Here is a 24987-nt window from a genome sequence, read left to right as displayed (position 1 = left end):
TCGAAAGTTCAGGGGGGCAATTGCCCCTCTTGCTACTTCATTGGCTCCGCCCTTGAGTGTCACCAAGTCGTCGGTTTCGCCCTCCAAAAATTTTTCCTGCTCACACCGTTCTGGTATCCAAAAGTCTTATGAGTCCAGAATATTCAAATTCGAGGAGAGTCAACCCATTAAGGATTAAACTCTTCTAATCATAAATTTTCTTAACTTACTCGAAACTCCTTTTTTTTATTGTAGATTAACACTCGATATTTTAGAAAATAAGCGACAAAACGCGTAAATCAAGTCACTTCTATTGAAACACCAAGGGGTTTTGTATAGTGATTAATGTGCGCCCAAATTTGCACCGAGACTCGAGTTTGAACTCCTTGGGGTCACCGGAGCTCCTTTAGTATAATTACCTGCTCCGTACGCTGCCAGAAAATTCACATAATCTCGAAAATTAGCTGGGCGAAATTCGAATACCGTGGGCTAGAAAAAAAAAAAAAACCCACCTCTATTGAGGCTAGATCTGCCAATAGGGTGAGGAGCTCCTATGATGCTCCGGATGCACCGTGCACCCAAGCCTCGAAGGAGTGGGGCCTCATTACCCGCACGACTGGTCAAGACGTTGACCTGGAGTACATAGAATGTGGTCCTGATCAAGAAGGGCCGGTTGGTGACGTCAGCAGCTCCACGCAATCCATCCGTGGGTCGCGGGAGGAATATATATACTCTCATCTCTCTCTCTCTCTCCCACGGGACAACCCAACGTTTCTCTATTCTCTTGGGACCACTGCACTTTTGTCGTCTATATGCAACTCGAAAGGATAAATTACCGATTAAGTGGATCCATACGAGCTCACCGTCTCGACATTGTAGGACCAATAATTAGATTTCGAACGCGATGCAGTAGTAGCATTCACTCTCGATCTAAAATCAAGATTGATTTCTGCATTTATTTTCTTAGTTGAGTGGCTCCTACCCTTTTTATTCTCCCATTCGATCTCCATCTACGTCGCTGATGGGCAACTCATGTAAGTCGGAACCAATCTCCGTCTTTAAGGAATTTAAAAGGGGTATCCCTTGCATAACTATTTTCTAAAATCTAAGGTTGCATAATGTTGGATTTAGAAAAGACCTTATGGGTTAATAAAACTTAATAAGGTATTCTTGCCACTTATCCTAATTGCATACACATTTGACTTAATTAATTTGCGATTTTCAAACTTATCTTTATACTTGGCCAGGAAAATTATAATTATATACACATTTGACTTAATTTGTTAACACGTCATGTGGTGCACAATTACGAGTGCTTTGCGACTTTCGTCAATTGAAAATTAGTTTGGGTCAGAGAAGGAAAAGTGTTTCATCTTCCTTTTTTCTTTTTCCCCCCTCTTGTCAAGTATTTTGTTTTTTTTTTGTTTTTTTGTTTTTATATAGGTTTTGTCATTAACGATAGACAGATAGTTTCGTGCATAGCACGTAGGCCTCTCCATTGAAGTCTCTATAAGATGGACCTGCCGAGTTTTAATTTCCCCATCGCAGGAAAAAAAAATATCGCCAAGAAAACTTTTTTTTTTTTTTTTTGCTTTTTGGTGTTATAAAATGCAGCATGTAAATTGTTTTTATTTTTATTTTTCCATATATTTGTTGTTATATAGTTTGTGATCGCGACATCATCATGATCGATCTATTCGTACCATGTTACCGTCTGGAGACTAGAATCAGGTCTCTTCTATTAGCACGCGAATGATGATGGGCTTGAGCCCATAAGACCAGTTCACATTATGGGCCGTGGTTTACATCCGCTAACGGCCCATATAAAAGCCCACGGTAGAACTGAATCATCCGGACCCCAAATGATCAATTAACTAGGATAAGCCAGAGCGTTGCATCTGGGTAAGAGCTTACTCGATCAATAATTCTATGATTAAAATTTATTAATACTCAATGTAACACATAATCTCAACATTTAGTAATAGTCTTAATTATTAAGATAATTTTAAATTTCTTACGTGGTATATTCATTAGTATCTATTCTACGATGTAGAAGTTAATATCTCTTTATGCTTTGTCTAAATTTTACTTTTAATAGTTATAAAGCTATATTCTATTTTATTAGATAATTTTCTCAATCTATATTTATTAGGATATTAAAATATACTAAAAGAATTTATCTAATATTTTTAATATAAATGTCGCGTGGTCCATATTTACTTTTTTTTTTCTTAAAAGCATTCCCAAAAAAAGAAAAAGAAAAGGCCATTGTTTAGCAAAAGTGCTGCCTATATATGATTGGATAGAGACAGATCCTACTCGATTCCTCTTTCACATACCAGCCCACCCAAAATAAAATTATTAAAATAAAAAATAAATAATAGATCAATCTTCATATCCTTCTTAAGGAAGTGACAAGGGAGCAACTTTTTAATGATTGTATCAATTTCAGAGAAGTCAGAATTGCTGTTTTTGAATACTACAATTTATATGTATACATATATAGAGGATAGAAAGAGGGGGCAGAGTAACCTAAACCTAGGGTAATTAATATATTTAATTCTATATTTCTAAGTTCTCTTGTGAAATTAGTGAGCATGAGACTTAAATTACAAAATTGATTAATTAAAAGAAAGAAAAGAAAAGAAGAACGAAGAACAAACAAAAGATTATTGGAGCCACCTGAAATTTGGTCGTATTGCTCACAGGGGGAGGGGGCCGCAAAAAAAAAAAATAGCAAACTGATGATCATATATAAATATGGAGAAGATGCTTTCGCGAGGACAACAAGAATAAAGGAAGTTAAATAATGTAAAACCTTCAAAAGGGAGGGAGGCAGGGAACCCAATGCAGTTCGGACGACATGACGATAGTGGGCTTGTACTAAAAAAGAATCTTGTCGTCCTCTCTATATGCAGCAATATATGCTTCTTCAACGTCGATAATCAAACAAACGAAAGGACTTTTAATTAATATCTATGATCAGTTTCAGTCGATAATTAATATGTACCTCGTGTAGCAATGGATCTTCTCGGAGAGCTTGAATCTTCGATGATGTGGAAGACTCTAGTGGCACTGTAAGTGTGAAGCGTTCGAGGACCATGTCATGTAAATCTATGGGCGGGTGTGCACTCCAAAAGCCTGTAAAACAATACATTCAATTGTTAAATTATTGGTAGGTAGAGAGTTAACATGTACAACGCCATTATTATTAGAATCTGACCGGACCATCCAGTTTGATTGATCGGATCTAGAACCGACACTATGACCGATTCGATTCTAATTTCGGATCGAGAGTGCATATATAAGTCAGTGAACCCATTAAATTGTTTTACCAAAGAAAGAAAAAGAGTAATTAGACAATTTGGTCATTGACTTTGCAATGTTGCAAAAAATTGGATCCCTGATTTTTTTTTACATCAATTTGGTCCACAACATTTTCAGTTTGCATCAAATAGGTCCCTGTACATCGTATAGGTCCCTCTGTGGTCATAATTGCATAAATATAGCCCTAGAGGGAAGATGCTACATTGAATAGGTCCCTAGTTACATCACATAGAATCTAAGTCACATCAGTTGGGTCCCTCAAGCTTGAAAGGGAAACGGTATGTAAGTTTTGAGAGATCGAAATGATATAACAATTAGTCATTTTAATATAAAGCTGTTATGCTTTTGTGTTGGGGTTAAATCAAGTGGTCTCTTACTTTTTGCATTATTGAGGAGAGACTCGAAAGGTCGTTCAATGAGAAGTTAAGAAATTACTCAAAACACTTGTATGGAAATCTCTCATCTTACGGATGGAGAGCTCTCATTGAGAAGTCAAAATTAACATATATATATATATATATATTGATGGAAATTTTTTGATTATGAATTTACTTTATAGATGTTTATGGATTTTTATGTAAGTATGATTGGTTGGAATATAGTTGCTAAGTAAATAATTATCAGTGAGAAAAAGTTTCGTACATCTAAAAGAAAGACTGGGATTCTTTTTTCTTTCGTCATAGAAATAATGCTATTGACAATCTACATTGTTTTGCCAAATTCAATCAGTGAATTAAAATTTAGTGAAAGAACCTTGGGATATTTATAGCAAATTCTGTTTATATATAAAATGATTTTTCTCCTTGTGTAGATACTAAGAATTTATAAAGAATTAGTCACGCGACTCGCGCGTTGCATTGGCATCCGCACTATTTTATTTCTGGATAATTCATCATGTTAAATGTTAATCTTTTAAGGGTTTAATTTATCCTAATCAGAAGGATATCATACTTGCAATGGGAAGTATAATAAAATATAATAAAACAATTATAATAATAAAAGCAAATCAAGGAATCGAATAGTCATGTTATCACAAGCTGAGGATTTTCGATATTTGATCAGGAGCTGAGGTTCCTGAATGTAACCTATGAATTCCACTATGAATTCCACTTTTTCCGCTTTAATGTATTATATATTGATTGATTGATGTGGAACAAAGTCAGCCTAAAAATGTCTCAGGAAAAGAAAGAGATAACAGAAGTGCTTAAGCAGAAAAAAAGAAGAAGAAGGGAAAATGCTGTCTACAAAGTTCAGAAAGTACTTTTTCACATAGAGGATATGAATAAATTCATATCATTAATTTTTGTAAGTTCAATTTAAAAGTAAATTGAACAAAAATATGTGCCCCGCAACATGCGGTATAGTATTAGTTTTATTATAATTACATATAACTAGTTCATTAGGTACCAAGAAAGGCAATTATGTTTCCATGGAAACATAAGCTCATTAGCAAAGAAACACGGGGTCATATGATAAAATCCGAATCGGGAATTGTTTATTCTGCCACATTTCTCAAAGATTACAACATATTCACTAGGATGAGAAACAACTGCGATAGGACCAAGATCTCTTTTATGTAATAGTCGTGAAACTTTTGATGATCGGACGCGGACCTGAGTTCAATGGTTTTAACCGAAAGGGAAGAAAGAGATATAAGTTTGGAATGGATGTGTATAGCTGATGAAACCACAATCACATTATCATTCAGAAGACTCCCCTAAGACACAGCATAAAGCATGTGACACACATATGACATTGGGAATAATCTGCACGATTAATCTTCTCATGGAAGTGCACCATAGCTAGCTGTTGATATATATAATCCACATTCCCCCCTTCTGTATACATGTAAAAAGTTCACGTCCAATTAACACTTGCTGGGTTCCAAATCGCTTCAATTGGTGCAGTGATAGTGCACAATGGTTCGCGTTCCTTGGCTCCTCTTGGTAGTTTTTCTCATGTGCTCGTCACCAGCAGCCGTTTCACTGCTGCCACTGTTGCTAGCCTTGCCTCCACCGCAGGCATCTCCAGCAACAGCCCCAGCACAACCAACACAGGTACTTGCAGTTGCATCACCTCCAATCCCGGCTCCAACACCGGTTCAAGGGCCAGCACCAGGACCAGAGCCCAGCAGCAGCAGCAGCCCTTCCAAAAAGTCCTCCGTCCGCACCAACAACAGCACTAGATGAAGAGGATACAGCAACCGTCTCTTTGCTACGTCGTGATGAGCCTCAGCATGCTTGTCACCGCAGATTTCTATGCAATCATGTATTTGATATATAATTTGTTGCAGGATTGGACTAAGGATCTCGAGCTAAACGCACACCGAATCATCAAGCCTCAGCCAGAGATCGAGCTGGTCGAGGATTGAAATTTGTATATTTGTCTATTTCCGTGTAATGCGTATAGTAACGTGTTCAAGTGCTGCTGCAGGGTGATAATTAATATGAGTTTGATTAAAATGCTTGTAAGAATCAATAGCCTTATGGAAGGTTGTTTGTGTAGATGGGTGTATTATGCACATGAATAGATATGGACTTGACTATATTTGTCTTTTTTTTTAAAAAAAAATTATTTATAAAGAAGATGGGAGAATATATTTGTCAATTATATGTCTCGGTGTCACTAAAATTTCATACCTTGATAGACTCATCAATTGAGGTTCTGAATTTCTACACAACATATGAAATATGATCCACGAGAACCGTGGTCATGTCACAGTTGTGCACGTCAAGAAATCGTACTAAGGCCGATTTCACAGTTAATGAACGTTGAGCTGATCGACTCCACCTATGATCGGATGATTCGTTATCCCTAGGCTCGGTCCTTGGAGTTTGTATCGATCTAGGCAAGGGTCGTGGGTGGAATTTAGTTCCCATTCCTTTGTTTAGTTGATACTTAATTCTTTCTAGTATTGAATCCACGATGCCGTTACTCAACTGCATCTACTTGTAGCTCGGATCTGCGAAACAACAGATCTTATAGTCGGGGAAACTTCTCTTACAAAAATTTGTGAATCCAAGTTTTATCTTTGCGTCTCTATGAAATGTTCAATATATCTTTACTGCATTGAGAATTGCTGTGCGGACAGATAGAAGAGTGCACTTATAGAATTGTATGGATTAAGCCGACATCAAGAGTCTCTCAAAATTTTGTAGGTCACGGCTTCTCTCGTAAAAAAAATTCGATTATCTCATGTAAAAAGTTGGTTGATCGATATATGTTCGATATCACCACACTAAGTTCAAGTTCAGTTCATGTTTTCCATCATATTACAGATTCGTGAAGGGATCCGACCGTCGCGTCAAATCCCGAAGGAGCCATACGTAGAAGAAAAGCATCCTTCTGCACTGCATCCAAAAATGTCCCGTTGCAGTACTCTTCAGCAGTCATCCCTGTTGTATAAACATAAGTTTTTACTCAATCCTCTTGAAGAAAGTCATTGATTATCCGTGCTTTCGTATCTGTTTCGGTTTTTCGGGTAGATTCAGCCGAACACCCTATCTGACTGGCTTCGCGACTTATGCTGCGATTTCTGCAGTTACCTCAATGAAATGCTGAAACATTGCGACCATAGGAATTCAACAAGACAGAAAAGATTAGGAGCTCGACTTTACACTTAGACAGAAAAAGATCATGAGCTTCCGAGTCAGAAGTGATCTTGACTTGGTTTCGAACTGAGTCATTCAGTCGGGCTCACTCCAAGCTTTTTCTGCACATAAATGCTTTATCATCGCATAACCATCTACCACTGTAGACTCGCAGATATTATACCAATCAGCGTAGTGAAAAATGTAAAATGGTACCAACGAATGGACTTTGCCATGTTATTATTATATTAATAAATGAATCTTTCATTCTGCTTACTGCAGCACTCTGCTCCTCCGCCCGATTTTCGTGCATGAACACTCAATACACACGCATATATAATACACACACACACCCACGGGTTGATGAACCTTTCATCTCAAGAATGCAAATTGCCTGCCAGCAGCATGATAATTAGAATAAAAATCAGAATCACTGCTCTCTATACTTCTAAGAAAGTAATGCCATGGAAATTAAATGACCTCGATACAAGGAAACCAGTTTTTTCTTCATCGGGTGCTATTGATTCGGGTATGGTATTTGTTAACTCATATGCACTAACAATGTTCGGAAAACGATATTATGTCACATGATATGGCTTCACGAACGGCTTCTTCCCGAATGTTTTGGTAAGGAGATTGATCCGAAATGGATTATAATCTGGGTCCGATATCTAAAGGCTAAAAAGTTTATCTAGGCAAGTCCTTTTGAGTTCCATCATTTTCATTTCGAAAAACTCATTCTCGAGTAAGATGAATGTGTAGCTTCTTCTCAAGCAGTAGGACCGGCAACTCAAACAGTCTTCTATCCAACACCACTTACTTCTATAAGACAAGCTCCTAACGGAACAATTACCTATTCTACCTTATTCGCTTATAGCAGGGACAACATAATATCTTCCTAGGGTTAAATTGCCAAAACATCTGTCACTGGGAGAGACCATTGACATGATATATACTTGGGCTGGAAGAGTCAAACAATCAGCAGCAAAAAATGATCTTTTTTTACGTTCTCACTGAAGGTAGCGGAGTTACCTTTGGGCATATCGACAATTAACCCGAATGGGTTCACATTCACATCCAACAATGAAGTGCAACGATTTTGTGAATCAGCCAAAACATGACTGAACTAGAAGCAACTTAGCAAAAACACAATGTAAGTAGCCAATCCATGTAATTAAATCTTGCGTTTTCACATTTCCAACTTCTCCAAACCATAAAATGAGTCACAGACAGTTCAGACAGGTACTTCAGCAAATCCCATATAAAAACAAAAAAAAGAAAAACCCATAAATAGGGAAATGACAGATATGGAGGATCACAACCTTCTTCTTCCTAAGATTTTAATGGTATGGCGATCCTCTCCTGTGTTCTGTTCTCCCAAGCCCAAATAAAAAGAAGCCCGAAAAAAGTTTTAAAAAAACAAAAACCAGTCTATCTCGACAGCTTAAGAGCTTTTTATGCATCCAACCATCAATTAATCTTAAAGGGCGTAATTGTACGACTGACTACTTGGGGCCAATGTCCTTGAGGGCACAGATCTGCTCCTCTCCCATTGACGACATCACAGTCACAACCAGGTCTTTCCCATCGCCGAATCCATCCTTGATCTGTCATGACAACCACAGAAAGAAGTTCGGACTCATCAGTCTATTAAGATGGATAGAATCTTTGCGATGGATTTGCAGCTGATAGAATGAAATTAAGGGAAATTTTTCTGCTTGAAATGGGAAAGTAAAATGACCTGCGAAAGCAGATTTTCATCGGTTGGAAGCCTCAGGTCATCCTTTGTGTTACCATTCTCCGTCAGCAGACTCACCTAAGATGGGCATAAAGCATACCAAGTGTCATAACTTTGTCAGAGTTCTGAAGTTGGGATCTTATTTGATTCCAATTCAGAACAGAAACAAGAATTATGATACAGTAACAATATTATGATACTTACAAATCCATCCTCAGAGATGTCAATCAACTGGTAGTCGGTACGGGTAACATGGGGAACCTACATCACCAGTAAAGATTCATCAATCCACAAGGATAAACACATCGTAGCGTCAAATTAAATGTACTGGAGAATAAATAAGCCATACATCACAGTTGTGGGAGGATGGGACAATATCCTCAAGCTTCTTGCCATTGAAGATATCAATTGCAACAAAGTGGCACTTAGCGTGACCATGCTTCCCAGTTTTGGATGTAGAAACCTCAACAACCTGCATCAGGCAAAAGGACGGATGAGATCAAGTCACTAGGCATCATCACAAACGAGGCACTGAAATTGTCAGCAGCAAGTATCTGCAGCTTAAACATACGGAGGCACCACCACAACAATTCAACAAGAGAAGCACGACATGAAAACTCCTTTTATCTTTAAGCATCAATAATGGATCTGCGACTCTGCCCATTTGCAATAGAGACAAGAAAGGTATTAAGACGGATAAATATCGTCTTTTGGACACAGACAATGCTCGACAACAATGTTTATTTCAATGACAGGCCAAGATCGGGAATGGCCACACCAACAGAAAGCCCATTCACAGAGACATGGAGCAAAAATGACCACCCCTGTATACAATTCTTGAACAAAACTGTCCAACCCTTTACCGTGCTTCCCTTCCTTGCCCTTTCCCAACAAGCTCCTCAATCTACCCAGTTGCTAGTTCAATAAGTATCAAAGCGATCTTACCTTCTCCGAGATATTTTCGGAGTAGATATCGTTTCCCTCAGCTTATTTAAAAGGAAGAATACTTGAATAAATTCATCCATACTTAGATATATCCAACAGAACTACACATGTAGTAATCGATAGGAAGATCATCAATCCTCCATAGAAACGGTTGCAGAGGCTCATTCAAGACAATAGCCAATAAAAAACTCATACAAACAGCATATTAGCGAATCGATCAACACCAACGCATCCGTGAACAACATCAAGGCGCTCAATCAGATAAAATCTGGCATCCGATCTCGAAGATCATCGGAATTGCACAATTAAACACGCAACAGAGATCGAACAAGCACTAAGGAGAGGTACTATCTGGATCTAACCTTGCAAGGCCTGTTCTTGATGACGATATAGCCGTTCTTACGGATGGTACCGGCCTGCTGGGGGTAGGTCTTGGACGCTCCGGCGTCGGCCTTCGACTCGAAGTGGTGCTCCTCGTCCGACATAGCTTCGAGCTGACCTGCGACCGAGAGGGAGACAGAGGGAGAAAGACAGAGACTTTGGATCTGAAACGAGAGGCAAATTGAGGAAGAAAGTGGGAGTCTAGGGTTTCCTAAAAATTGACCCTCGAACGTGACCACCGTCGGATCACAGATCGGACGGCCGTAAAGTAAGATGCCCTCACTGTGCTGTCTTGACTTTTTTTTTTTATAATTATATTTAATGGCGTTGAAAGGACGCACAGAGGCTCAGAAACCCGCACGTCCGCCGCAGCCTTCCCCCGGTCCAATCCCCCGAGGCCCAGCCACCCCGCTGTACGTGACTATTATACTTACAATCCTGAAGTTCGAAACGTATGGGAACCACTTTGTGTTCAAGACAAGTTGATTTCCCGAGATGAGATTAATCTTAGCTACTAGATATAGTGCTTTATCCCGTGTGTTGTACGAATTCCTATCCAATTTTTTTATCAATCTTATTTTAGTTATTCATATTCTGAAAGACTATTATTTTTATTAAGAACAAATACATTTTTTTTTATGATTGAGTCACTTTCAAACAATAATCATCAATAAAATTAGTAATTCCGCTTGAAAATTAAATTAAGTTTAACTGTTCATAATAATTTTACAACTAATTATCTTATTCAATATGTTTTAATCATACATATAATTCAAATATTAATGAAAGTTTACTACATTATTTAGTTCAAAAAGTAAAAATTCAAATTTGCTTTCGCCATTTTCTAAAATACTCTTTATAAAATCCTTATCTTAAATAATATTTTTATTGATATATATATATATATATATATTTTATAGATTCTAACTTTATAGTGACTTGGGAGTATCTCTTTTTGCATGACCACAACTTCATAAGATTAGTGAATTATGATTTTTTTTTTATCGTATGTGTTCGTTATCACATACTTTGTGTCATTTTCCATAATAGTTATTTTGACTTATAGAATACACGATTTGGTTTTCAAGAAAAATAAAAATCTACAATATTTAATTTTTACATATTAAAATAATTTTGAATTATTATATAATTATTTTGTGACTAATGATCCCAATTAGTGCGCGTGGCATATTTGTTCATTTAAGAAAATTCGGCTAATTTTAAACTGTCGATAATTATTTCGTACAAACTTGATGTACACATATTTTAAAAATAAATTGTATCATGACATACTCATTTAGATAGATAATGATATTTATTATTAGGAGCATATTTATTTTTAGAATATTAATAGCATTTATCAGCAACATGTATTGCATATGCAGTTCATTTTACATAGATACATAGACTAACCTATTACTCATACGATGCACAAGTTTTTCATATATTGATTTGATTCTATTAATTTTTGTATTAGAATATTTCCAAAAGACGCTTATTATAATTGAAATGTTTATTTTTTGATAAATTCATGTTCTATAAGTTTCAATAAAAACAATGCATAAATTAAGGTCATAAAATTAATGTATGAAAAAACACATTTATGATAATAAAATTACCTTTAGTTCTTTTACCAAGTAATTTCTCCAATAAATATATAGTATTTTTCATTAAAAACCAAACATATAAATACAATAATAATAGGTAATTTTTTGAAATTTAGACATTCTTGCATAATATTATGATGAAAATTACAGTTGAATAATTATCAAAAAATTACAGTTGAATATCCTCTCATATGTAAATCTACTAGGAAAATTGTTAATGTGGTAAATTAAATTTTCTATAATAATAATAGAGACAAATAAATAAATTATAACACGTACTAATATCTTCATTATTACACTATTACATAGATGGAAAAACCATATATACAAATATACTCACACTCTCTTAAATTGCTACAATATTTAAGAGCGTAAATTTTTAGTACGAATATTCAAGTTTATCCCATATAGATAATTATCAAAAGAAATTTTATATGAATCATTTTTATGATAGTAAAATTAGAATTGAATAACTTATATATATGGATGCAATTAAATTAATTACTTCTATATAAAAAAAATGAATAATTATCTAGAAAGTTGATTCATGTAAAAATTGAATTATATTACAAAAAACAAGATTATTTTTGATATTGATAGATTCAATGCATAATTTATGTACCAATTCTTGTTTACATTATGCATATAGATTATTGGCCGAACACACGTCCTAATCTCATTAGACAATTTTCTCCTCTATATGTTTCTTTTTCAGGTTGACCCTTTTGGATGATAATTTTCCATTAAGTTCTTTTTCTTATGTCTGTGTTTCTTTGGTGAATTTGAGGATAAAAATGATTATTAAATGTAAATAATGAAATCACAACAACAGACATTCCCGAAGAGGGAGGTTTCCAAGAGAGTTTCACTAACATCTAATTCCACACAAAAAAAAAAAAGAATAATACAATCAACTTGAGGGCCTTCGATAGTCGGGGTTTGATCCTTTTGATTCGGGGAGACACTTTTGAGGTCGGTTCTCAAAAGAAAAAGTTCTCACATTCCTGAACCAAAAATCCCGAGTCGTGAATTAGTATTCCTCGGAAGAGCGGAAAGAATGGAAAAGACAATTCACGAACGATTCCCGCTAAAGTTTTGCTATGAAAGTTTTGTCCACCAATGCAATAAACGTATCATAGGTTTTGAAAGGAAAAAACTTGAAGACAGCAGGGACGAATATTTTCATGCAGTGTCCGGTGTAACAGAGTCCTATGTTTTCTTTTCCTTTCTTCCGGAGAGAATAAAATAGGCACATCTCAACAGTACACAAACAGCTAAGGAATCATAGACCCTCTGAAATCAGTGCAGAGCAGGATATTACCTTCATTTTCTATCTCGAGATATATGGTCGTTTTTCCGTCGACCAGTAGAAGCAGAGCCGAACCAATCTTCATCCATGTTATATACAAATATTTGGGGAGGTTCCACCCTGTCACAAGTTTTGAGGAGAAAAGATAAACCCATATAACCTTTGTGCAGTGAAATGTCGAAACTTTCAATTTCATGATTCCTTGGTATTGTCACTGGTGTTCCTTCTGTTTGTGTCAATCAATTATAACTGCAAAATTGACGCAGAAGGACCTTTGACAAGAAAATCTTGTGGATGGGAGATGCAACTATAGGCCGAGCAAGAGGATAGATGGTCAAATGATGCAGATAAGACATGGGAGTCGATAAAAATTTCAGGGATGATAATAACAAGTAATGAAACATTAATATTTATGGAAACAAAGTGAAATATGAACTTTTAGAACTAAATAAGATTAATATATAGGAGAATGGCGTGTCAGAAATTTTTCTGCATTGAGAAACTTCTCGGAGTACTAATCTCCTCTGCCTTCACGCAAATCTTAATCAGAACACCAGCCTTGCAGAAACCAGAAGTGTTCAACTTACAGTTCATCAGCTTCTTGGTATGAGTAGCTTGCTGCTATGGCCAAGAGATCTCCGTTTTTGTTATACGACATCGATGCTACGCCATTTGGGAACCTAGGCAGCTGAAAGCAAGAGACTTTAAGAATAAGAAAACATTCATTGAACTCAAATTCCTCACATCCCTGAGTATATGACAAGAGATTACTGAACAGTGCATTGATGAAGGTACCTCAAATAATCTTCTCCTATTCTGAAAATCCCATGCAGCAACATAGCCCTCGTTGTCACCGGTAACAAAAGCACCAAGGACGCTGCATAGACACCAGTAAGTACGAGTTGTGCCGATTAAAATATTAATATTTTGCAAGAAAATGACATACCAAGGATTGAATACAATATCGTTCACTGACACTAAATGATGATTTCCATTCTTTGCCCGAGGATGGCACCGAAATGTATATCTGCCAGAAAGACTAATATAAGCCACACCTCAAAAATCCATCAATATAGTCTTACTGAGCCTGGAGACAACGGTTGAGAACAAAAATGATAAAGCATGCCACATTCAAACAGTATCAAATTAAGTTCTTGATGCCCAAATGGTGATAAAGCATAATAAGGGCAAGGGTCAGGGAGAGTGGGGAAGTTACACTGACGCAGTATTTTTTGAAGTAGATGATGCAGAAACCTCCACAGCTACCCGCCCATCTACAGATCCAACCGCAAATCCTGCATTTCAACAGGATTGACATGATGCTAAAAGATTTTAAGTTTGAAAAAATACTTTTTTTGGTGAATATATTAGAATAATAAGAAAAGTAAAAGGAAAAGGGGGGAAAAAAAAGGATCTTCACAGCTGATGGAACTTCTAGAATTACCACTACATGAAGAAGCCGAGCTTATGCATCTGATTCGAGCATCCACCTTTGACTCTTTTGATTGAAGCAGTCCATCTAAGTTCCGCAAATCATATAAATATGCTGATGATCCCATCGCTAACATTAACTCGAACCCAGCTAGTGAGATGGACTCCACCTCCACTTGTAAACTCTTAGACACAAGAGCTCTTTTCAGTCGCGGGTCCCAAAATATTATCATCTTGTCCAAGCCCGTAGTAATTAATATGGCTACACCAGATGAACAATTAAAGAGAGAATAATATGAAAACGGAAGAAGGTATACTATAGAGTAACTGGTTCATACAGACACAAGAAACCAAACTTTTGCAAGGAAAAAAGGGGTTCTACTAGTACTCGGAAGAGTTTGGTAGACAATTGGGAAAGAGCTCTACAATATTCTACCAAAGAGATCCAGCTCCCCAGCAGAAGGAAATGTCAAAAGCTAAATTTCATCTACAAAAATGACTGAAGGACTAAACTTGTGCTATTAAATCTACAATCTTTGATTTGCTTTAGAACAGCAAAAACTTTCAAGGACAGTTAAGTTAGCTTCATCTGAATTCAAGGACTAGTTATGTGTGCTGTATCATCTCACCCTTTTTCAGATCGCAATATTCACTTTCGGTCTTTGTACACTATACATCCTTTTAATTGTTAATATCTAATTGCTTTGCAAAGAAACAAGCAAGGCAAACATCAAAGCCAACATTAAGGCAGTGGAAACTTACATGATTCATCCGAATGTTCAACACAGGTTGCAATGTCATCATGATGGCCCATAATTTCCTGAGTTCCTGAATGCATATCATGCCTAAGAACATAATCATCAAGCATTTTTCAGTATCATAATAAAATTAATGACTCAATGGCTACCGTGTGCACCCATGACAAAAGAAGACTTCCTCAACAATATCAAACTAAACGTACAATGATTTTATTTTATTTTATTTGGGTGAACAGGTACAATGTTATTACATATTTTGATAGCGTAGTTCTAAAAAAAAATGTCATGCAAGATAGCAGATTATATAACAACAGCTAGCTACGTGCACTTCCATATGAATATTAATGGTGCAGATAATTCCCATTATCATGTGTGCCATGTGACACCCAAAGAGGAAAGTAGCAGTGAGAAGAAAAAAAAAGGAGAGCCAAAAGTTCCATTTCGAGATCAAAGAAAGTCTATATCATAAGAGAGATTGCTATAGTTTGGATATGGAGTGACATGAGATGGTCGGCAAATAGAAAACCCGAACATGAACAAGCCGATTGAGTGAAGAGTAGGAGCATAAGGTGCTCATCAATTTTAACAGGAAAATTTAACAAACATAAAGGAGACCAAATTGGTGAGACTTGCAAGATGTGAAGTCTGCTTAATTGATATGGACGTGTTTAAGGCGAGCAGGATATGAGTCTGCACTGCAACTTTTAATGCTTTCTATGATACTACATGTAATAAACTAGACCATACAAGACCAAATCTCTCTTAAAGCAAAAACAGCACCTAGTACATTGTGATTGTGCAGCAGGACAACCTCTGAAGCTGACACTAGCGACATGAGCATACCTCTGTTGTCAATTCAGATGGCATGTCTAGAGTCAAACATGAAGAAAGTAAATGTAACGAAAGCAGAAAATTACAGATATAGTTTGCGTTTCATCGACTGAATTGACTAACCTCCTTATGGCACAATCAGAGCCGGCACTAAAAGCAACAGACTCCCCCTGGAAACAGCAATTGAGAAGTGCAGCCTGTGAGGGAGCTTCCAGCCGCAGCGCAGAGCCTTCCACATCATATAGTCGGAGGCACTGCACAAGAATGCTTCCCACTATGAGCCAAAAAGGAAACTTTGAGGGAAATTAGACAAATTGCGTGCGGAAGCTGCACTCACAGAATCCCAGGAGGAGATAAGGAGGTTATTGGTCCGAGGAGCGAACCGAATCCTGGAGACGGCATCGCTGATGGGGCTCCCGAATTCCAGACGAGCGCCTTTCATATGGATGGAAAGAGAGCAGACCTGTCCAGTAAAAGCAGGAAATAGGCGTCAGAAAACATGTTTTAACCTCATTTTCGAACTCAAACATTGTTTAGCAAACAATTTTCCGAAAATATTTCTTACAGGGCAATATCCCCAACACCAAAGCAAAGTCAAGTACCAAGACACAAAACAATGCAAAACATCAAGCCAAGTAATATAATGGGATTGTCTTTCTTAGGACTATTCTCAAACACCTTCCATGCAAGGGCAGAACGGCTGGCGATACATCGAATCGGCAACAAGTTTAAGCAGCTGATTGAAGCCGAAAGACTGACGAATATACACTGGCCAAAGTGTTTCAGCCAGTGGAACGAAGCGAGGGGATGTGAAGATTACCTTAGTACGTCGATGAGGGCGACTGATGCGGTCTTGGTCACCGTGGTCGCCGGCCGCCACCGCCGTAGTTGCCGTTGAAATGTGCTTCTGTTTACTCAGCGCTGGCGTTTCCCAATTGTTTTGAATTGGAAAAACGGGTTTCCGGAGGAGTTGCAGAGAACTGGGGGGAAATCGTTTTGCAGGGTGGGTCCCACGTGCGGCCCACTTGTAATTTTTTAGAATTGAGGCGAGTTTAATCCGAATGATCTTATTCAGCAAAAAATAAAAATAAAAATCCGAATGATCTTTTTTGCTGAAATAATTTGGATGGGATGATCTTTTCTTAAACTAAAATAAACAAATTACGTTAAAAATTAAGTTCATTATGTCTAAATAATCAACTTATGAATAGATAAATCTCATAATAATATATATACTTATTCATGTGAATCTCTTGTATGGTAAATAGCTTGCCCTTGATTCATCCAAGGAGATTGATGTTGCGTTTGGTTTCAAAATAAAATTTTAAAATTTGTTTTTAATTTTGAAAAAGAGTGATATAAATGGGATCCACCATTTGACTTTGTATGAGTTATTTTGTTTTATTATGGGTAAAATTATGTTAAAGTTGTAATTTCAAAATTACATTTGCAAACCAAACAAACCATGGAGTATTCGAGGTGCCATGAGCTGGAGTATACATATGTACAAGTATATTGATGTTGTAAGTAAATTCGACTCATATCATAGCAGAAGTCTCAATTAATTAATCACGGTCCATGAAAATCTCTGCCTCCATCACCAAAGTCCAATTGATTTTTACACAATGCATTAATATATAAGGAATTCTTTATGGTAATTCCGATACACTCTTAATTGTTTCATAAAAACACGCTCCTAACTTGAGCATTAGAGGAGACTCTTGGGCACCAGTCCGGGAACCCCTTTTCGCACGTTTCAAGCGGCGGCGGACTGAACATATTTTTAGCATTACATATGTTCACTTCCCTCGCCAAAATTTCAGGATGGGAACGAGTCTCTCTCCTTTTACTTCCACATTCCATAAACATAAAGCTATCTTATAAATCAAACCCCTCTACCTATGATTTTTCTTCACGGACAATGCTAAGGAAAATCTAAAATTTATTTCTTATTTATCTCCTTTTAGTCTTGCCGTTATATAATTACTTAATTAACTTCCTGGAGCTTGAGACCAATTTATCCATGTTTTCGTTACCTTCATTCTCCTCCATGAATCTCTTTGCCTTCACATAAGCTTCCTCCAAGCATGCCCTGAACCTGACCATGTCCAGCTTCACGTTTTGGGTTTTCAGGTACAGTTTCATGTTGGACCAATCGCCCTTCGTCGCGGCCCTCGGGTTGTTCAGCACCACATCGTCGATGCTGAACTGATCAGCTAGGCTGCTTTCGCTCGGCTGGATCCTGTACTCGATATACTCCAATCCGAGTGTCCTGGCCGGATTCCCGAAGAACATCTCGGATACCCACTCGGTCGCGATCGGCACCACCTGCACCAGCACTGACCCGGGACGGAGGAATATGGAATGCATGAGCCCTGCCCCATGTACGCCCAGCATTGCATGGCTTGCATGGATCAGCCTGAAAGCATCCGCCAGAGACGTTTTATGGCTTGGCTTGAACAGGGTCACATTGAACCCAATTTGTTCTGCTAATGCCATGAGCTCTTTCTGGTTTAGCACTGCTCGGCCTACCTGTCTTGTCCGGCTCAGTAGCACGAGTCTTGGCCGAACCGAGCCGGTGTCTTGGCTATGGTTGGACTGTTGCATGGCCTTATCTTCCCCTTGGCCTAAGTAGGCATCCTTTAAGAAGGAACCGAAGTCCCGCAGTGTTATCGGGCGGGCCAGTCGAGCGGGCTCCACAGTCATTGGCCCGTGCTTGATCAGGCCCACTATGGTCGATGGGAAGCAATGTGTCCTATTATCACGGTCCATGTCAATCATCGGGAGGCTGCTGATTCGCGAAATCACCTCCTTGTACTTCTGAGGCCACCAGAGGGAGCAGTCTGTGACCACGAGGTGAAAATCATGATTGCCGAAGAACGAATTGACGGTGATGAAGAGGGGGAGGAGGCCGTCGTTGAAGTCGTGAAAGAAGTTCCCGGTATAACCGCCGGCACTAAACACTACGGCCGGACTGGTGTGCATGACTGCACAATTCATGTGGTGTTGGGCTGAGGTGAGAGTTAGCTCTTTGACATGTTTCATAGCCCCTAAATCTGATTTGCGCGTGTAGGGGCGGGTCCTAACCGAAACCGGTGGCCCAAAGTAGCGTGTGGGGTCCACTAGGAAGAGCGTAGAGGAGGTGGGCTCCAGCAAATTTGGGCCGTTGATGGAGCAAAGATCGTACCACAGGTCGGAGCGGTTGCAGGTGATCACGGTGGGCCGCGACCTTGCCCGGGGCCTAATGGCCCAACGTTTCAGCACTGCATTTTGAATTAGAGAGAGCACATAGACAAGCAACGTCAAACATGATATAAAGTTCGTGTCTTCGTTAAAATTGAATCTCGTTTTAAACGGTTATGATCAGTTCAACCACCACGTGTCGTTAGGGGTGTAATTGAGCTGAGCCAAGCCCGAACTCAGGGGGCTCGAAGCTCGGCTCAAGAGTGAAAGCCTGGGCTCGAGCTCGAGCTTGGCTCCTGAGGATTTCCAGCAGCTTGTGAAGGCTCATCAATTTTTTCAAGCTCAAGCAGCTCGGGCTCGATGAGCTCGATGGTCTCAAGCTCGACTTGGTAGAGCTCAACAGAATTCTAATTTAATAAAAGTTATGATGAACACAACCAAAGTCTCGATAAGGCTCGTGAGTCGTTCGAGCTGTGCATACCCAAGCTCGAGCTAGGCTCATGAGACTATTCGGCTTGGCTCGAGTTCGATAACACCGAACCGAACTCAAACTTTCACCCAGCCGAACTCGAACACTTTGTGAGTCGTATCATCTCACTTATACCCCTTCGTTTCGTGGACAACCACGAAACATACATACATCCTATTCATTTGCACTAATTTTTGGAGTTCATTTTATCATTTTGGCTTAAGGGGAGAAGCCAGAAGCAGATCGAAAGAAAAACTAAATAATAAATATTGATTCAAACAGTTCTGTGTCTACTCCTTAACTCAGATCTCAAGTTTGAGTATTATGAATTAATAAAATTATTGATCAAGAAAAATATTACCCTTTAATGAACCAACCCAACTCGAACTGAATTATTCGGAAAAAATTGGTTTCGGAACCCCGAAAAAGAAATTATTGAAGAGGTGCATGTGGGAGTGAACTTGTATGTATTTAACAATTGTGTCTGACTTTGCTGCGTGTCTTCTTCTGATTGCAAGAAAATAGCCACAGCTTATAATTTGAGCCAAAACATGGAGAAATTTTACATTATCTCTAATGTTATGCTCCTGCTTCTGGGCACTACATGATCATCTGATTATATATAAATTAAATTGATTGACCAATCGGGAAAAAAATTAATTGTTGATTTAACATTAGATAAATATTAGATTCCAAATAATATATTTATGCAAATAGATCTATGCATGTGCCTGCCTAATCATTGTTTGTTTTATGATTCCATCAAGATACGAAGGGTTCAGTTTATTTTATCCTATGTGTGACGTGCCAAATTAAGGTTTCAGGATATTAAAATATTTGCACCATATATGTAACACTGAATTTAGAAATTTGGATTCATAAATTTTTTTTAGAAATTTGGCATTTGTTGGCACCTCCTGGAATCCATGCATTCCCCATATATATTAATATATTTACTTTGTATCATTAGTCATTCGTATACTGAAATGAGAAATTAAGTCGTTTCGCAAACTCTTGCGACACAATTCAGAGATTTCATATTCGATTATTGTAATGAAATTATCCATACCCTTTATTAATCATTAGCTAGGATTCTATTTTATTATTCTAGGCCTATGGGCCTCCTTATAATCGGAAAAGAAAATTGTCTTTAAAATTTGTGTATATACCTTAATGCAACAAACACATAAATTGTTGGTCGAAATTACATGTAATGAGTTTGTAAGGACTTTTACAGCTTAATTGTACTAATTTATGCCTATCTCTATATTTTGTAGGTTACTGAAAATACACACACACATATATATAGTTTCAACCAGGAATCATTTGCACCAAAAATTTAATTATAAAATTCCGCAATCGATGGAATTTCAGAAGAGGGAAAAGACCCCAGACTTTTATAGTTGGAATGTCGGCCTGCTGCCTTCCATTTGCATATTAGTATATAATATTTCATAATTTTAAATTACAATAGTGAGATTTAAGTCAAAGGATCCATAAACATTTATATATGAACGAAAGGGCCATGCAATACTACTTTAATCATATGAATACTTCATAAGAGAGGTAATTCACAGTTGGATCAGCAAAATTGTGTGGATTCAAGGTTAATTTTAACACCACGAGCGAAGATTTCAGGGAAGAAATTAAACGATTATTACCTATATATACATTTACCGCCGCGTGATAACATGCTTTCCGAAACTGAAGCATATGTACGTCTCATCACCAGCCAAATTTATTTTACATTCGTTAATTATCTTTCCTAAGATATATATATATATATATATATATATGTATGTATGTATATATGTATACACACATAATATGGTTCATTTTTCACGAATATTGCATTTATATACATTATATACTTTCGAAGAGTTCTCAAGACAGTTCTGCGCTAATCGGTTCATAATTATCAGGAAAGTTAATATAAAAGATCAGGGTGAACTACGTACCTTGAATCCGAGTGAAATTTACGGATGAGAGATCATATACATAGAAGATCAAGAGTGCTATGCTCAGCCCTAAAATGGATGCCCCTGTTGTCAAACTTATCTTCTTCATGGCTCTTCCCCCAGTTCACACCGTGTGTCCTTCGACTTGGTTTTATGAAAAAAAATAGGAATTGGATCAGTAATGATGCAAGAACTTCTCTCTTTACCAATCGATCCCTTATGTTCGATCCTGGTTCTCGAATGGCAAACAGGCACTGCATCAAGAACATGTCAACCGTGATTCAGTCTCATACGTGAAAGGTTATTTTGCTTCTGCGATCTGCTTTGATGCAAGAAACATATAGTAAAACATGGATGGAGGAAAGCAGATCATGAACTCGTAATATTGCAACCATAAAAATCATTACTTCATGCCTCTTTTTTTTTAATGATCTCTCTTGTCCAATCATTCGAGAATTATATTTCATTATTGTTCCTGGTCTCCTCAATTCGATATTACCTCAAATATGTTGATTTTCTGGTCACCTTTTCGAAAAAGAGAAATAATGCGGTATCATGTGAGAATTCGAAACTAACCTGTAATAATGTTATTAATCTCAATCTGGTGAAACTAGTGAAAAAAGAAAAAAGAAAAAAAGAGAGAAAGAAAAATGAAGTTGTAATACGTACGTTACAGGTTTTGCCTCGGATGTCAAGCAACTTGACGATGAACAATGCCGATCGGCAAGAATGGAATATATCTTCTTATCAATGGCTCAATCATCTCCTACATTAGCAGCTCTCATGGAGGTCGAGAGAGCAAAGTGGAGACTATGAGAACTTAAATAGGTATAAGTTGGTGCCTTCCTTGCCTTGACACTGTCCCAGGAAGATTCAAGAAAAGAGTTTTTATTTTTATAAATAATAATGCGCTGCCAAATGTGATTGATTTATTATTTTATGATCACAAATCCATATGTACATACATATTATATTATAGACATGTATATATACATATATGTTAAGAGTATGTGAGTATTTATATATGTGTGTGTGTGTATACATGCAATGCTATTTATGCATGCCCAAGTTCTGTTTTGTCGGGAAAACGACGAGCCAGAAAGGACGGCCAGAAATCCACATAAATTGGGTCAATTATTTGTCTCTATTGATATGTTATCAAAGTCAAAATCCAAAAATTCCAACTATAAAATATAGTTGGAATGTAATTTATGGGCGTCTCATAAATGTGTCCAGACACGAAAAAAACACCCAAAAAAAAAAAAGAGTCATCGGGGCCAAACTTAGGCAGATGTTGATGGGATTAATTAAAGCATGCATGATGACATATGAGGTAAAACATTGGATGATCAGAAACTCTGTTTAACAAAGTGATTACGTCGAACGTATATTGCAAATGCATTCGAGAGCGAAATGGAAAGTGACCTGTAAATTAAAACTCGACCGGTTTGACGCTTTTATGGCTACTATTATATATGTCATATGTTGGGTACAACTGCTCACCCGCACAATAAGTTCAGTAGCTTTGCATCACATAGCATCAACAAGACATGCAAGCTTGGACCGTGCTAAGGCTGGTTTATTCTTTCCATATACTAATGACTGATATGTTGATTGCGGGGGAAAATTTTATCAAGAAATTGTTACTTGCATGTCTTGCGTTCGACATCTCTTTCAACCCGATCTGAAGAGAATTTGAAATTTGGTGAAACATAACTGAAATATTTGCAAAATTGGAAAAATCGAAGGGAATTGACCCACTTGAGGCCAAGGCCCATTAACAACCCACAACCGAGGAAATACAAAGTGGGCCCAACTCTAATTGTGGTCATGAAGACGAGCTATTTCGAAGAGGATGTTCCATGATGGATGAGTTCGTGGACCCCTAATCATGGTACTAGACAAAAACAAGTGAAGAGGTCTGAAGACTTTCCGAGGCATTAGATCTCCCGATTTAAATTAAAGGGTGTGGACCTTCAAGCTAGCCAATCAAGGGATATGTGTCATTTTTTATCAAGTCCGTAACGGGGTAGCCCAGCAAAGGCATCATTGCTCGGTGGAATACGCATTCATTGCTCTACGGATGGACAATGCTGCGAAGCAAGCTCCTCTGCTCGAAATTGCTCCGCAGAAGGACGGAGTCCATCGTCGCCCAGAGGGAGGCGGTTGCGGGTTTTACCTACCACTGGGGGTCCCTTTGACTGGACCGAGGAGCTGGAACAGGAGAACTCGCTGAAAGAGACGATCCAGCGCTCATCTTGCCACTGAAAATCAGTAGATATAACATAACACGTTGAAAATTCAGAATATAGCTCACGATACATGTACAGCACCATATATACATACATATATATATATATATATATATATTGCTGAGAGCATGCATCAGCAGCACCACACATATATAATTTTAAGTGCAGATGTCTTTCACTTTTATGTATAGCACCAAATACATAGTTTTAAGACGATTCTGGTAAAATGTTGAGACACAGCTACTTTCTCGAAGAAAGCCATTCCCTTTCGCGTGTTGGCTGGAGAGAGGGGGCATGTTCCCGCTTTTGTCACCACCAATTCGCACAAAAGCTTCTCAGCAATAAGGAGCTCTTCCGATCCATTTAAGGAATCCATCGCATTCTGTGTTATTTCAATGTGGTACACGCTACAGATAAGTTAACTCGATACTATTGAAATTCATATTTACGGACCTTATTATAGCGACCGCAATATGTAATTGATGCATTTTGACGATAGATTTTGAATAGTGAAAAATGACGTGCTCTTACATTCCCGACAACATAAAATTTTACCCGGACTGTGTTGTTACTTTCATGCACAATGATCTATTCCTTTTATGCTTTCATTATCATCATCAAGGGCACTTTTAGATAATGCTTTAACAGAAACTGGCTAACGAAATTAAACTCGGGTAAAGGCCACCAACTCGTGGTTAAAATGAATAATAATAGAAGAGAAATTGCCGCATTCGTTAAAGTATTTCCCAGTAGTATTAAAGTAACTTTTTTGTTTTTGTTTTTTGCGTATTATGCCGAAATGGATGAAAGGGACGTAAGAAATTTCATAGACAAGAACCGGTAAATATCAAGCCTCTGAATCATGGTCGGAATTAGAGAGTACTGCTCCATTCAGGGACATACCAAAAATTTGGACCAAGGGGAAGCTCGGTTTTCTGATCAGGAGGTGTATAGAGAGGTAAATTATTAGAGTTATGCTCTGACTATCATTAATTTCATCACAAGGTGAATAATAATTGTTAAATTTTCTTAAAATGTTAAAACTTTTTACGGGACGATTGATCATTCAGTCAAAACGGTTGGCCCATTTAATCCATTTCACATGACAAACTTCTTCCTTTTGTTTTTTTATTATAAGGGAAGAACATCAAATCTATAATACATAACATAAAGTAGAAATTGGCCAATTTATTATACAGTAAATGTATTAGTATAAACAATTAATTTTT

General features: G+C 37.6%; 2 protein-coding genes across 3 annotated transcripts; both read right to left on the bottom strand.

The window, feature by feature from the left end:
• Positions 1 to 8050: 8050 nt before the first annotated feature.
• Positions 8051 to 16947, bottom strand: LOC116212247 (mitotic checkpoint protein BUB3.3-like). The gene is made up of 15 exons (XM_031546814.1): positions 16717 to 16947; positions 16234 to 16359; positions 16020 to 16150; positions 15070 to 15152; positions 14321 to 14569; positions 14093 to 14171; positions 13823 to 13903; positions 13672 to 13753; positions 13464 to 13564; positions 12893 to 12996; positions 9942 to 10306; positions 8984 to 9106; positions 8839 to 8895; positions 8638 to 8712; positions 8051 to 8503 (listed from the first exon to the last, which is right to left on the bottom strand). The coding sequence occupies exons 2-15, from the start codon at positions 16336 to 16338 to the stop codon at positions 8402 to 8404; spliced, it is 1737 nt and encodes a 578-aa protein (XP_031402674.1). The 5' UTR covers positions 16339 to 16359; positions 16717 to 16947; the 3' UTR covers positions 8051 to 8401.
• A 579-nt stretch (positions 16948 to 17526) lies between these two features.
• On the bottom strand, positions 17527 to 22415 carry LOC116211832 (alpha-1,3-arabinosyltransferase XAT3-like). Of its 2 annotated transcripts, XM_031546359.1 has the most exons (3): positions 22176 to 22415; positions 21507 to 21760; positions 17527 to 19159 (listed from the first exon to the last, which is right to left on the bottom strand). In XM_031546359.1, exons 2-3 carry the CDS (start codon positions 21613 to 21615, stop codon positions 17880 to 17882), a joined length of 1389 nt encoding a protein of 462 aa, XP_031402219.1. In that variant the 5' UTR covers positions 21616 to 21760; positions 22176 to 22415; the 3' UTR covers positions 17527 to 17879. The 2 variants fall into 2 exon arrangements, with proteins under 2 accessions (XP_031402219.1, XP_031402220.1); XM_031546360.1 differs by lacking the exon at positions 22176 to 22415 and having other exon boundaries at positions 21507 to 21889.
• Positions 22416 to 24987: the final 2572 nt, after the last annotated feature.

This window comes from Punica granatum, chromosome 6 (genome assembly GCF_007655135.1).
Source record: "Punica granatum isolate Tunisia-2019 chromosome 6, ASM765513v2, whole genome shotgun sequence".
NCBI classification, from domain to species: Eukaryota; Viridiplantae; Streptophyta; class Magnoliopsida; order Myrtales; family Lythraceae; genus Punica; species Punica granatum.
The sequence above is the reverse complement of the archived record's forward strand: the minus strand, read 5'-3'. Positions and strand labels throughout refer to the sequence as shown.